At 41.2% G+C, this 15,199-nt stretch overlaps 3 protein-coding genes across 3 annotated transcripts in view; 1 reads left to right on the top strand and 2 right to left on the bottom strand.

Moving 5' to 3' along the window:
• Positions 1 to 380: 380 nt before the first annotated feature.
• Positions 381 to 3,729, bottom strand: LOC310803841 (DLA class II histocompatibility antigen, DR-1 beta chain-like). The gene is made up of 6 exons (XM_083668778.1): positions 3,615 to 3,729; positions 3,008 to 3,280; positions 2,210 to 2,491; positions 1,823 to 1,936; positions 1,425 to 1,451; positions 381 to 1,326 (listed from the first exon to the last, which is right to left on the bottom strand). Exons 1-5 carry the CDS (start codon positions 3,676 to 3,678, stop codon positions 1,426 to 1,428), a joined length of 759 nt encoding a protein of 252 aa, XP_083524904.1. The 5' UTR covers positions 3,679 to 3,729; the 3' UTR covers positions 381 to 1,326; position 1,425.
• A 1,713-nt stretch (positions 3,730 to 5,442) lies between these two features.
• Positions 5,443 to 7,876, bottom strand: LOC310803845 (H-2 class II histocompatibility antigen, A-U alpha chain-like). Its single transcript, XM_083668784.1, has 4 exons — positions 7,718 to 7,876; positions 7,243 to 7,488; positions 6,861 to 7,142; positions 5,443 to 6,465 (listed from the first exon to the last, which is right to left on the bottom strand). The coding sequence occupies exons 1-4, from the start codon at positions 7,773 to 7,775 to the stop codon at positions 6,344 to 6,346; spliced, it is 708 nt and encodes a 235-aa protein (XP_083524910.1). The 5' UTR covers positions 7,776 to 7,876; the 3' UTR covers positions 5,443 to 6,343.
• Positions 7,877 to 12,623: 4,747 nt separating this feature from the next.
• LOC310803638 (matrix remodeling-associated protein 8-like) overlaps positions 12,624 to 15,199 on the top strand; it is a gene marked incomplete at its 3' end in the record, with an annotated part of 11,245 nt that continues 8,669 nt past the window's right edge. Inside the window, exons 1-4 of the mRNA XM_083668492.1 lie at positions 12,624 to 12,881; positions 14,459 to 14,485; positions 14,612 to 14,917; positions 15,116 to 15,199. The exon at positions 15,116 to 15,199 is cut by the window's right edge and continues 18 nt beyond it. Of these exons, the coding sequence (XP_083524618.1) occupies positions 12,836 to 12,881; positions 14,459 to 14,485; positions 14,612 to 14,917; positions 15,116 to 15,199 (463 nt within the window). The 5' untranslated portion in view covers positions 12,624 to 12,835. The remainder of the gene's footprint in view (positions 12,882 to 14,458; positions 14,486 to 14,611; positions 14,918 to 15,115) is intronic.

Genomic DNA, 15,199 nt, shown 5'->3' with positions numbered 1-15,199 from the left:
GTGTCAAGTGGTCCAGCGGTCTTTCTTAGTGTTGAGTATTCCTGGTTATTTTGATCTCTGATGGGTTTTTTTTACTTTGCGTCTTGCCTACCACTTTTTGGATTATCTGCCTGATTTTTGGAACTGCCTACCTGTGTACCAAACCCTGCTTTGCCTGCCCCCTTCCTGGATTATCTGCCTACCCATTGACTGCCTACCTGTGAACCGAACGTTTTGATAGTAAAGACTGTTCTATTGGATTTAAGTTTTTGTCTCTGAGTAGTGCATTTGAGTCCTCTGCCTACGTACCACAGCCATTACAGGAAGTCAGCATTGTCAGCTCATCCATTATGTGGTTAACTGAAATTTAACCCCAGTAAAAGCGAGAGACAAAACAACAATAGATTTAAAATAGTTTATTGAAAAGCTTTTGCCATATTCTTATAAAGGCAATTAGTTAGATCAATTCAGCAGGAATAGAACAGGGTCTGAAACCACCACCATGTTAAAACAGAAGATGAGCAACACAAGCCTTTGAAGCTGGATATAAATCACAAAAAACCTGCTTTTACCATCAGATTAAGGTTTATGAAGCGTTTACTACAATGTGATTGTACCTTTAAGAACAACAGCAAAACCTGTGTATTAATCCAACAGTTTACTTGACCCCCTCTCCAAACATCTCACACACTACTTTCAGCATTCACTATTCATTCATTTTAGATTAGTGCAAAACAAAGCAATAGGTTAATCTGGCCTGTAAAACAAAATAGAAAAAACCCCAAAGAAGTGCCTCTAGAATTCCTAAGCACAGTTGCCAACTATTTCATGATGACAGAAAATGGACTGGTCATCCACTAGAAATACAGAGTACAAAGAGAAATGTGACACTAACAATCCATCCCACACATTATTGACATCAGTGTTTTCAAACATCCCCAGTGATGTCATGTCACTATATGACATTCTTTTTTATTGCATGTTCCTATTAGCTGAATCAAATTCAGATGGACTTGACACCCCAGACCTAATCTCCATCACTCCCATTCTAACAATGGAGAATTGTATAATTTCATAACTCATTGTAGTTGATTTATTGCATTCAAGTTTAAGATAAAATAATTAATTATGGAAAAAGTAAAGGAATATAACTTTTACCAATACACAGTGTATAATCAATCTATTGATGTCTGAGATGTTATAGGCAACAGCAACTATTGGTTCAGTAAAGGTATGCATTGTAATCAACTTGTGTGACAAGGCATCATTTCAGGCCTACTGTGATTTAAGGAGACAGCTCTAGTAGGTCAGCCTGTCAGCAGTGGTTACAGCAGTGTCCCTGCAAGCCTGAAAAGATAACACAGAATTGACAATCAAATTACTATCATGACATATTTGACAAATGAACCATTATAAGTAGTAATTCATTTGAACAGGATTCTCACATTAGTTATTTGGTACCAGAATCCGTCCTGTTACAGAAATAAACAAGAGAGAGAGAGAGAAAATTAGTAATCCTGATATTCTCATAAATGAATCAACATAGCAGTGACCTCCTGATGTAAACTGTAATGTACAATGTTATATCACTCTAAAAGTATACATGACAGTAGTGATCTACATATGTATAATGTTAAATAAAAACGACTTTCAGTAATAAAGACTCAAGGCATAATGATTTTTCTACAAATTAATGTTCACTGTAAAACCTGATTACCACCCGTAGCATGACGGTTATATTTGGATGGTTAATGTTTCTACACAGATAACCGTTAATAGAGCATACAATACACTGATGGCTCTTTGCAGATTGTCTATGTTTTCATCACAAGATGACCCTCACCACTGGCTTTCCTCTTGTAGTAGATCAGTCCTGCTAATGCTAACACCAGTCCCAGCACCAGTCCTGACGCTCCGATCGCTATCTTATTCCTCTCAGACTCAGGCATGGACGGGTCTGTCAAAGAGAAATTACGGATTTGTTTTACACAAAAGCAGCAATCAGATTCTATAAACTACCTAGATAACATAATGCATGTTCCCTGTTACTGTGCAAACAGCAAGGCATGTTCAGTGTCTGTTAAATGCATACTCAGGTCCTCGTGTCCTTGCTTATCCTTCACCCATTATCCAACACACATTGAAACACTTTCACCCAACTCACATATCTGATAACTTCCTCACCCAAACACCATTCCAACACTTATAACCTCCCTGTAATAACACTTACTCCACTCTGTCACTAGGGGGACAGACAGGCTGGCATGGTGCACAACACAGGAGATCTTCTCTCCAGATTTGGGCGTGTACTCCAGGTGGGAGTGGATCTGGTAGTACCAGTCCCCATTAGCCAGCTCCTCAGTGGAGGTCACATCTGACTTCACTTCCTGTCCGTCCCTTGTCCAAGTCACAGTGATTTGTTTGGGGAAGAAGCTGTAAGCGCTGCACATCAGCATGGCAGGGTGTCTTCCACTGGGGGGCGTCACTGAGCTGAGTCTGACATAGGGCTCAACTGATGGAGTAAAAATGAACATAGATTACTTTTATTTAAGGAAAGTCCTGATCATCAGATTGCATAATATCACATCAAAACCATCTAGCTTGGATGCAAATCATTCATATTGTCTGTAGCATTGAACAGGGCTCTATTCTCATGTGATTAAACTGAATGTGTAATTCTTCAATGAGAAGTGAAATCTCATCATATTTTACAGACTGGTATTGTTGTCCAATTGATATGTTTGTTTTTGCTTCCCAGAAATAAACAACACTATAGCATAACAGTGATGTACGTTTTCAAACAATTGTAGTAGCTACAGTATCCATGATCATCCAAGATAAAACATCCCACAGAAAGATGTGTACAATTTAGAACAACATTTCTAACCCTATTATTATTAGCTCTATCGTCATATCCATCAGGAAAAAGTCTAATGTTTTCTTATTCACAAAGGAAAAGTAGTTACACTATCATTAACATCTGGTCAGTTAGGGATGGTAGACTGCTGTGCTCAGGAGGGCTGCTCACCTGACTTCTCCAGTATGGCACTGATGTCTTGAGCAGCGTTAGGCTTGCAGTAACTCTCCAGCTGCCCTCGCTCATTAGCCAGGATGTTAGGATCATTATTCCAGGCCTCTGCATTCTTTATACCAAACTCTGTGTACCCAACATACCTACCCACAGTGTTGTTGAATCTGACATACTCAACCTTATTAAAAACATATGAGTCTATATACTCCATATCAGTTAGGTCATTTGAGCTGTACAAGCAGTGTGTCAAGCGGACGTGGTCATATCCATCTAAAAGATTAAAAACAGAAGAATGAACTATTGCATTAAGTCAGTTATTGCACATTGTACTGTAGTTCTTCCAAATGTATGCTGTCTATGGAAGACAAACTCATAAGATGAAATAAGTAATACTCAATGATAGTCCAGAATCTATGAAACAATGTTCTCAAACTTTACAGTAATTATTAGCATTAATACCAGCAATTACCAGTAAAATTACTCTTCTTCACTCTTTACTCATTGATGCAAGAACTATTTCAGTAACTGTGAATATGGATGCAATTATCCAGAACTTCAGTAACTATCCAACTACAATTAAATATCTAATTTAATGATAACTTACCTGCTCCATGTTGAGTGGACAACAGCGTAGCTAAGCAAATGTAAAAGATTTTAGACACAGACATGTTCTTCTGCACAGTGTGTTCTCTAAAAGAGGCAACAGTGGAAGTGTTCAACAAAGCAAATACACTGATTGCTAATCAGACAGGCCAATCTTCTTCTCCAAAAAGGAAAGTGTCACTTGTTACCAGGCAAACTACATGGTAACTGTAAGGATTGGCAACACACACTCTAAATAAAGTTGTTTGAGAACAATATATCAGGGTTTATGCACTTGGTCAACATTTGGCCCCATTTTGCTTAACTGAGCAGAAAATACCTAACAACTCAGAATATTTATTCTCCATTGTCTGTAACAATGTTTTAAACTAGTGACAGTTCAACCAGAGTTTAGGTAAATAGCATAACAATATATTACACATTATGCAGATGCACACTGTGCAGTATTCAGCACTCCTTTTGGATTATGCCTCATCCCGTCTGTTAAAAATATTACGGTTATTATAGGCAACTTACTCTTTGGCACTTTACATTTACATTAATGGCATTTAGCAGACGCCTTTATCCAAAGCGACTTACAACAATACATCTGCTTAAGTAAGTGAATCATCTATCCATCAGTCATCATAAGAAAAAGTAATCTATGCTAGGACCAGGGGCTATTGGCAGTCACAATGCTAGAAGAAGGAAGAATTAAAAAAAAAAAAATTAACAGGAGAGAAACTTGTACAGGGGGGAAGTGGGGATGAAGAGGTCTTTAGGAGGGACAGTTAAGATGTAGCCTGAAGAGATGTGTCTTCAATCTACGGCGAAATGACTCTGCAGTCACGACAGCAGTGGGAAGCTCATTCCACCAGCGGGGTGCCAGGACAGTGAAAAGCCGCGGCTGCTGCATCCACGTAGAGGCGGCGGTGCCAAGCGGCCAGCCAAGGTGGAAGAGCGGAGGAGTGGAGCAGGGGTTTGGGGTCTGACCATTGCTTGCAAGTAGGGAGGGGCTGTTCCCTTTGCTGCCCAGTAGGCGAGCACCAAGGTCTTGAATCTGAAACTGTCATTGTCTTAACCAATGTCTAACCAACTGTCATTGCTGTTGACTTGGCTTTTTCTTTTCTTTGATTTAGTTTGTAATACTCAGTTTAGGTCACTGATCATGTATATGATCTCATGTTCATATATTGATGACCCTCCATTTGGTTCCACTAAGTTCACCTCAAGTTAACCGAGGTTGACCTTTAACCTTTAACAGCAGTCAAACAACAGCCAACAGTGACTGCTTTTGGCACTTTTTCCTCTGAAAGGTTTTACTTGTGATGCCTGTGACGTATAGCTTTCACTTACTTTTGCCAAATGTACCTTTTCGAAGTGGTCTGGATAAGAGCGTCTGCTAAATTACTAAAAGGTAAATGTAATTTAGATTTAAAGTAAAAAAATAGTGCCATTGTACAGTAATCATTCACTGAATCACTGTAATTACATGAACAGCAAGGGTACATGTATGGCCTAGCCAATCAATTTAATTAAAACAGCAGATTTTATCCCCACTGACATTAAAAATAAACATTATTTAATTTGTTTGTTCAGCTATTCAGTAGAAACAACACCCATTGGTTCAGCATTTCTAATCTTAAACACCCATCATGTGTTGTACAGAAGATCTAGATGGATAACAATTATGTTACACAATGATGTTATTACTATGTAGTTTATAATGGTAACCAGGTAATTAGCGGACTGTAGAAGTGTTACCAAAATGTGTTTGCTTTCATGTTAGTTGTCTCAGTCAGCTCAACATCAGCTTTTGAATCCAGTAAAAAAGCGCATTAGATTCTAAATAAAAACAAATATCAAGTCCTTTATTAGGTTTTCTTTAATTTGCAACAAAATTATTAGAAAGAAATAGAATCCTGGATATGGCCATGAAGTAATTTAACACACCAGTTATATTAAACATGTGGACAGGAAGTTATCTGAAACATCTAACACAAACTTTAAAATAAAGTAGATTAGCTGGTTTTAAGAGAATACCCAGATTCAAGATTCAACATACTTCAAAAAAGAGCACACAACTCTAGTAGCACAATTCCTCTTGAATTTGGGAGGTGTGATGTTGAACAGCAAGTTCTGAGAACATTTGCATCTGGTGTTACAGGGTTAAAACCTCAAAATGCGGACGACTTTGAAACTTAAAGATATTGCAAGGCATAACAAATTGCACTCTATGGCTTTACCGATCAAGCAAAATATGCAACTTTTACGTTTCCCGAAACATTTTTCTAAATAAGTCAAATTTAACCACTCAATAAGATGAAATATAGTTGCATTGTTAGTATAGTGAACATACTGTAAGTAGATGGATTGTTCTTGCATTGTCCAGAATAATTTCCTTATCTGGCTCTGATATTATCTAATCAATGCATTTATTAACTAATACTGTAGCTAACAGCTACAACAGCTCACAGGCTTGTGTTGGGAGGGTCTGCCCTAATAGCAGTGAAAACTTACAATAAAGCATCAGTACATTGTAAAGAATTTTTCATGAAGTTTAGAAGCAGTAATTATTTACATCAACAAGGTTAAGAATCCACAACATGTTGAGCCTTTGACCTCTCATTGGAGCCTGGTCATTCTGTGCCCACATTATAAAGACAAGTACATTTAGATAAGTGTAGGCGCATCCAGATGATCATGATCATCTCTCCTCAATCATGATCATCTTTCCTATTGATTGCAGTCTCAGTTGCACTCATTTCCTTTGATGAGGAAGAATGTTCCAGTAGCCACTCCCAGCAGCCCCAGAGTCAGGCCCACTCCACAGAACACAGCAGGACCCACACTGGGCTGGTTCACCTCAGGTTCTGGGGGGGAACACACACAATCACACACACACACACACACACACACACCCACACACACACACACACACACAAACACACACACACACACACACACACCTGAGTTGAGCTAGAACAAATACACATTGTCCAGGAACCCCCTGTAGATCTTAAGGATTGGTTAAATGTCAGCAAAAATAGATTCATGCAATCAAGATCCATGTACTGTATTACAGCATGAAAGCTCATAGTTTTTGTCTTTGATGTGAAAATAGAGTAAAAAGTAGTACATATGGGTGTGATGTAAAACATTTTTAATGGTGGTATACCAAGTATTTCATAGCTGTTTTTTTCACAGCTGTTTGTGCCTTTTTTGTATAACGGAGTGTAAGTGTTGGTGATGTAAATGTGGTCCTCACCCCACACGCGTGTGAGGGACTCAGTCAGGGACTTGTGCTCCACAGTGCAGGAGTAGATGTCTCCCTCCTCTGGGGTGAAGGTCAGACTGGAGAACTGGTTGAAGGTGAAATCCCCATTGGGGTAGGGGTTACTGCTACGCACTCCCTCTGTCACTTTGTTGTTGTTCTTGGTCCACCAGACTTTGACAGGTGCAGGGTAGAACCCAGTCACATGACAGATGAGAGTGTTCTCCATCCCCAGCTCCACATCGTCCCTGGTATAGATGGTGCTGTGAGGAGGGTCTGTGGGGAAACACAATTATTAATCATTACATCAGTTTTTCTTTGGCTGTGAATGTCTGCTGCACACCACAAAATAAGTTCTGATATTTTTCTCTCTTACCTATTTGCTGTGGTGGGTTATTGTAAGCTTTTCTAGCGGTTGCAAGGTTTTGTCTGCATATAGTCAGTTCAACCTTAGCCTGGTCATAGAATCCAGGGAAGCTGATTGGATCTGCAAATTTAGGAAGCGCCACCACCCCCATCTTTTTGGCAAAGTCTGCATACCACAGCTCTTCACCATCCAGCCCATACATATTATCTCCATCCAAATCAGTACATCCACTTATGTATATGTCGTCATGCAGAACTGAAAAAAGACATACAAAAAAAAGATACACACTGTTGGAGCACATCTGTTCATAGTTCATTATAATAAATTATACTAAACAGGGGTTCTCTCTCTTTTTATTTTCATTTCAATCATAGTAAAGTAATCATTTATAACCATATTATCAACAGTCAGAGCATTCCAAACAAACATAGTTTTTGTTGACAGATGTATCTCAATAGACCCCTTAATATTAGTATTTACTTACCTTTGGCTTCCACACAGAGCAGGCAGGAGAGGATGAGGACAGTGACAGAACCCTTCATGTTCAGTTTACAGACAGCTGTGTAGAGACAGGAGGATACAGAGAACCAGAGTTACCTTCTGACTAGTGTCAAACTTCACTGAGAGGGAACAGACTTTTTTTTTTCTGGAGGCAGCCTCTTTTACAGTAGGACCAATCAGGTCAGTTGAGTTTGTTTGTCATTTGTTTCTAGGTAGACGCTCACATTGCTGTTTAGGCTTGTCTTGTACATGGAGAACCATCTGAGGGGTGATCAGAGAGTGTTTTGCTATCATCAAGACAGTGATTACCTAAACAGCATCAACTGTGATGGCAATACATATGCTGGTGTTGTATTGTGGAATGATAATTCCCTGTAACATAATGGAGAAAACATGTGTTCTGTGTGTTCTAGTGAACATGGTCAGTAATCTATATCCTCTCCTAGCAGAAACCTCAGTGAACAACATACTAAAAACCAACACCTGATAGCATGGTACTATCAGTATTATGACAAGCATATGAGTAGTGTTGCACATTAGGTTCCATAATTGTGTCCTTCTATTCCATTGAACATGGTTAAGTTCATTAAACTGAATCAAGTTTATGTTCTCTAATTGTTTTATATGCCATAGCTACAACAAGGAGGGTCACTTGATAAGGGTTTGTTTAATAGGACTCGTTCTATGAAAATGTAATTGATAATGTATGAACACTAAATGGGGCCATGAACACTAAATGGAATAAATACAGTTGCAAGTGTAACATACTGTACAGTACAGCATGTGCACTCAGCAGATGTTACAAGTATAGGGCAAATATGTTATTGTAATGAAGAAGGACTTTAATCTCACACTGTGTAGATGCTGAATCAAACTTTCCTGCCCACAGCACAGACCTCGGAGAGGGAAACAACTTGCCCTGAAAAAACCTGTCTGGAAAAGTCCCCAGAGCTCCAAAACCATTCAACCAATAGAGTCACTCCAAATTGCTTCATCAGTAGTTACCAGGAAAATGTTATTTTCAGAGGGGATACAGTAGTTGTCGAGCAAATAGGAAGGGAAGTTAGCTATAGTGTAAGAGAGTTCCCTTCTAAAAACATAGCATATTATCAGAGCACAACATTTACCTATGTATCTACTATCTACTTGGACTAAAATCAATTAAAAAAAATATATTACCACTTCATAGGACAAAATGATCATCTGTGTTGAGTGTCATATAGAAGTATTGAATTGAAGTATACGTTTCAGACATTAGGCTAATGTAGTCTTGAGGTGCTCTGATAACCAGGGTTTGATATCCAGTTAGTCGTATACTGGTGCTGCTGGGGTTGGGGTAGACGGGTGGAGGACAAGATGGGGCCCAAGTAACAAAGGTGTTCTGGTGAGCATCACTTGTGTGATGAGTGTGCACATCAAAGGTGAACCTTACATGCAGGCTTTAATTCATTGAATTCCAGATATTGCATACAATTTAAATTGTGTATAGGTTGCTGTACAGTATGTGAAGTTGATCACTTATGACATACCAATGATGATGTTCAATGATGTTAGTTGTGACTGGCTTATGTTACTAAGATTATTGAATTGCGTAACAGTAGCCTGAGACAGTGGATCCATTCCATCAGCTACTGTACAGTATGGTAGATTTGGTAGTTTTATAGAATGCAGTGTTTGTGATAAGCTCACACATGACCCATGTAACCACAATAAGGAAACCTACCTGTCCAGACAAACCAGTCCATAAAAGTCCCGAAAGTATTGAAACCACTTTTAAAAAAAACTGAACCCATAGAAATGCTGAGGATAAGTTCATCACCAGTTACTAGGTAAAGGAATGTTTGAGAGAAATGTTATGAGAGCACAGGTAGGACTGATAGGTCATTAGAACCCACTGTTGTGTTGTGTTGTGTTGTGTTGTGTTGTGTTGTGTTGTGTTGTGTTGTGATGTGATGTGATGTGCAGCGCCATGTCGTGCTGTGTTGTGTACGTTGGTGAGACTTTACAGCTTAGGAACGAATTCAACACATGAGAATAGAAAAGCATGTGGTTGAACATACATTAAGTGGTAAGGCCTACAATGCATGCAGCTCTTTGAAACATCCCTTTCTTTTACCCATCAGATAGCCATAAAGTATGTGCAGCGTCCAGCTCAAGTCAGCCCTTTCATGACCAATAAAAACTGACCACAACCTATGTGTGATCTGTTGCCAGCAGTCTCCGTGAACACCTTTCTTCTCTTGAAAGGGAAATGTCAGCCTGGTGTTCTGCTGCCGTCTTTACAACTACTATTAGGATCTCCTCAGTAATGGTTGTGAATTGTAAATCGTTAGGTGAGGCATAAACTTTATCTGTAATTTGGGCCAGAATCAACCCTGTCCACCATCACCCGGGCACGTCATGTCTAACAGGACAGAATAGGAGCAAACTAAATGTTAGTCGCGCCACCTTGCTCCCTTGATAGACCACATTCAATTGTTGTCATACTGCTTATAGATATTTGATTTGATCAAATCTACACAAGTGCATAAGGGGTAACGGTCAGGGAGTGATAGTGGACAGGACTTCTGACGTGACATCCCATAAACTATGCAGGGCCTGCACAGTGCTGAGAGGGGCAAGAAAAGGCTCGTCAGAAGAACCATTGTCTTTATTTTTTTATTTCAAGTTTGATTTGCAACAATCAGCACAACATCATTTCTGTTTTTGTTTGAAAATGTCTGTCACTCATACTCTGAAAGTGGAGAATTGTTGAAACTGTCACCTCAGGTCATCTTTTTAATCTGTACAATGATAACATGTTCCAACCTGTTTTGCATCTGTTATTGAAGGCGAAACAAAACCCATACCCACCCCCCAGAGCTAAGCAAGCTAAACCCAATGAGGTTGTATCACATTACCATTTAGCTGACATTGTGAACATCAGTCATGCAATTTCATATTATTGATAATGAAAACGGGAGGATAAACAGGGTCAGAGAGGATATTTTACATGCCAAACATTAATATGATAGCAATCAGCAACTCCCTGATGGTAAACAAGCACATCAGCGTGGCTTCAGGAGTCACAGAGCAAAGTGAAAGTACCTCCAGCTGACCTGAAATAACCCTGTTCTGTAGAGATACTCTGTCTGAGGCAGAAAGGGGAAACCACCTGACATTACAGGTACCTGGCCTGATAGGTAAGGTCTCAGTTATGGTGGAGCCCAGGATGTGGTGTTGACGAGTGTTGATCCACACAATATGTTTAACTCCCTAGGTTTAATATACTGTATATAGCCGTATACTTAGAGGTAGCATTTATAACATGCTGCAAGAAAATAAGACTTAGAGTATAAGAGGAATGGGCGATAAAATGTGGAGTGATTGTCTCTTGCATGAAATCCAGGTAGTATTTAGTGTGTGGGCCTTCTAGACACTCTCTTCAGCATACACACTGAGCACCTTTTGACACAGTGGATGCAGGAAAAATTTTCCTACAGAAAATCATTTGAGGTACAGTGTATGATATCTGATTGGTCAAATAACCGTGAGTTTTGGTTTAGATGATAAAAACAACTCTGTTTCTCCCCCCTGCCCTGTGGTCTGTCCTGTTCCTCATTCCTTCCCTCATCCTGGGTCCAGTCTGACCGGCCAGGGAGATCAGGCTGTTTACACTTCCTCTGTTCTCTCATTTTGGTTTGGAAAGTCCCTTCACTCTGCTTTCACTTCTGTTCTCACATATCAGCCAATGACAAAATCTCATCACCTGTTTCTAGGGAGAGGTGCGATTCTAATGTACAAGAAGAGTGAATGGTACAGTATACTGCAGACTAACAGTCAACACTAAGGCTAACAGGATCAAGAGCACCCCCTACTGAGGGTCAGGGATTCTCACAGATGAAAGTCATTGTGCTACTGATAACCTCACTGTGAAATTGTTTCAGATTCATGTCTCCCCAGTTTAGCCAATGACAGGAGCAGAAGATGGCCCTCTACAGTTGCATAACTGGTTGCTGAGGAAGGTACCTTTTTGAGAGCAAAGTTAATGTCCGTATTTCATTCAAAACATTTGTTGCCTTTATTAAAAAAAAACATTTATCTGACACTCAATATTGATTTCCAATATGATCTGATCCACATCATATGGTCAGTTTAGTCTAGTGAAGGTAAATATCCAAACTACTCTTCTAAAATAAGTGAACTTGTCAGAGATCTGATGGTCATAGTCGTGGGCTAACAGAGTTGAGTCACACAGATGACCCACGTTCAAGTCCTGGTGGGTTGCATACACCTAGCTTTAGAGAGGAAAGGAAACATTCAAACATTCAAAGGAAACATTCAAACATGACTACACAAAGCCATGTGCTGTACAGCATGAGGTAAGCTGTAGAGCAGTTCATGTTATAGCAGTTCTTATCCACGAGGGCAGTTCACACATATGATGTGCTGTGTCAAGCCCTATAGGGGGCAGCACAACTCTGTCTGTCAGTGGACAACTCTGTCTCCTTTGCAGCTCATAGTTCAGTTGGCAGGTTAGCTCTATTGTCTGTTCACTCCCCAATTGAACAGTGTGTGTGTGTGTGTGTGTGTGTGTGTGTGTGTGTGTGTGTGTGTGTGTAGGCCTCCAGTATGAGTAACTGACCCTGCAGTGTCTTGGGCCCAAGTCCACATGCATACAAACATACACATTCAGTATGGCAGTCTCATTTTTTGCAGCCTTTATAAAAATAAAAAAAACATCTAGAAAACGTTGGTGTGTGTTTGGTGAGGGAAATGAAGAGGGGGTTGAGAGTGTTGGCTGGGAGGAGGAGGGTGAGCTGGGGGATGGTGGAGTTGGGTTTCAGTGCTGGGGTGGGCAGCGGGAGGAGTTGCTGTTCGCTCCTCTCACAGACTGGGAGTTGGGTTTGTTTGGGTCAGAGCCGTAGGTTGATTCAGTGGAGCTGAATGTCGTGAATCGTTTTTTTCTTTTTACCACCAGCTCACCAGACCCCTGCTGCTGTCGCAGGTCGACACACAGCTGACGGACGAGCGTTCTCTTTTCTCAGGTGAAACTGACGAGGTGTACTTACCTACTTACTGCAGCAAGTGTCTCCTCCGTTGTAAGCACTAGTGATTTGACATGAGGAAAGCGGACATTGTAGTGCAAGCCCTCCTCTGGGTCCAAAGTGAGTATTCAACATTGAACTTGGAATATTGTGTAAGTGCATTGTTTTATAAAGCCACTCTGCCTTTAAAGCGTTGATTGGAATGTACCTCATTGAGACATTGCACAACATCAGAAACGTAAAGTCACATATTGTCAGCGTCACACAGGTCCGTTTTGTTTGTGTGTGTGTGTGTGTGTGTGTGTGTGCGCGTGTGTCTACATTTCTAAGGCTGAAGAAGATGGAAAATGTTCTCATGCCTACACTATGAGATGAGAGGTAGCCATTATTGTTTGGACAGGAATTCTCAGGCAAAGAGAAACCAGCTGGTAGAACTATGTGTCTAGACAGATTGAAGCTGAAATGTGTGTGTGTGTGTGTGTGTGTGTGTGTGTGTGTGTGTGTGTGTGTGTGTGGTCTACCAGAGTGTGTGTGTGTGTGTGTGTGTGTGAGAGAGAGAGTGTGTGTGTGTGTGTGTGTGTGTGTGTGTGTGTGTGTGTGTGTGTGTGTGTGTGTGTGTGTGTCATTGCTGATGCTTTGCCCAATTTCTTCTCTCTGCTCTTATTCCAGAGGTCTGTAGAGGAGTTAGGGGTTGCTACTCATTGGTGACTAGTACAGACTTGACTTACAGATTCACTGGAAGCCACAGCTATTCAGACTAGACACACATGCAAAGCATTGTAAGCTGTGTGTGGCCACAGTGGCTGTATGTGCATGTGTGTGTTTGGGTGTTTCTGTGGTTCACAGCTACAAAGAGAAAATGACAGCGTGTGTTTTATAGGGGCTATTTTTCCAGCGTATTCATTGCTCTCCTAATGGGGAGTAGTTGTGCCTGCTCCTATACGCCTCTCTTATTCCACAAACACACACACGCACGCACACACACACACCTTACCCCTCTCTCTTTCCCTCTCAACTAACCTTAAACTATATATGTTTGGTCTTACCTCTGCCCCCCCCCCCTTTTTTTTCTCTCTCTCCCCCATTGCTAGAAAGCTATAGCTAGAGCAGGTGTCTGTTGGTGAAGTCATGGGTAGAATGAGCCTGTGTTGCGTATCCGTGGTAACGCGGTCACCTCAGGCAACTTCATCTTATTCCGTCTCTTCTCGACCCCCACTCCTCTTTCTCATCCTCTCCCCTTTCCCTCTCTTCACGTCCCCCTTTCTCCTCATCCTCTCCTCATCCTCCTTTTCCCCCAGTAGGGATCTTTCCCCTTATGTCCTATCGGAGTCCCTAAACCTAAAGGCCTGGAGGTCAGGAACTCAGTGCTGTTCCCACAGTTTACCAACAGTGTGTCAGTCAGATGGTCAGATGCAGTAAAACAGCTTGATGTTGAAGGAACGTGAGTGTCTGACTGGACTAGACCAGGATACTAGGATACTATAGGGCCACTTTTGCTCCAGAATGTTAACATTCTACTCTGTGTGTTTGTGTGTGTGTGGAACTAGATTTCTTTGTAGCTGGGGTCTGTGTAAGTGATTATGTTTGTGTGTGTGTGTGTGTGTGTGTGTGTGTGTGTGTGTGTGTGTGTGTGGAACTAGGTTTCTGTGTAGCTGGGGTCTGTGTAAGAGATTATCATTCTCATGTTTCTGTTTCAGTCACTGCGGCCTTCTTCTCCACCACTGGTGAGTATCCTTTCACTACTTTTACCAGCCAGTGTGTGTCTGTTTGTGTGTGTGTGTGTGTGTGTGTGTGTATGTGTGTGTGTGTGTGTGCACAGTGTATAAGTATCCATTCTCTCTCTCTCTCAGTCCTAGCCCAGTCTGACAGTAGCAGTAGTGTTGTAGTGGCGGGCTATAATGTGAGCGGCCCCACTGGTTCGCGGGTGGTACTGCAGTGTGTGAGTGGGCGGATGGTGTGGACCAGAGACAGTCTGAGGGACAGACAGAGGGTGGTCCACTGGGACCTGTATCGGCCGGGCCCTGACTATGCCATGGAGAGGGTGGCAGACATGTTCTCTGCAGGTGACCAGCGCATCTACAACTCTTACAACCAGGGAAGGGTCAGCCTTAGCCAATCAGCTTTCAGCGATGGGAACTTCTCCCTTGTCATCAGAGGTGAGGGGTCTGTCTGTCTGTCTGTCTGTCTGTCTCTGTCTGTCTGTCTGTTTGTCTGTATGTATGTCTCTCTCTCATATGTCTCATTCAGAATCGCTTCTACATGTACTACAATAGGCTGCTACTTGTAAGTGTTTATGTGTCTGCATGTGCACCAGTGGTCTATCACACTCAGCCCGACTCTCTTTGTGTGTGTAGACTTGGCGATGAGTGACAGGGGCCTGTACTCCTGTAACCTCCACCATCACTACTGTCATCTGTATGAGACAGTCAGAATACAGC

The sequence above is a fragment of the Argentina silus genome (genome assembly GCF_951799395.1).
Source record: "Argentina silus genome assembly, chromosome: 4".
Lineage (NCBI taxonomy): Eukaryota > Metazoa > Chordata > Actinopteri > Argentiniformes > Argentinidae > Argentina > Argentina silus.
The sequence above is the reverse complement of the archived record's forward strand: the minus strand, read 5'-3'. Positions and strand labels throughout refer to the sequence as shown.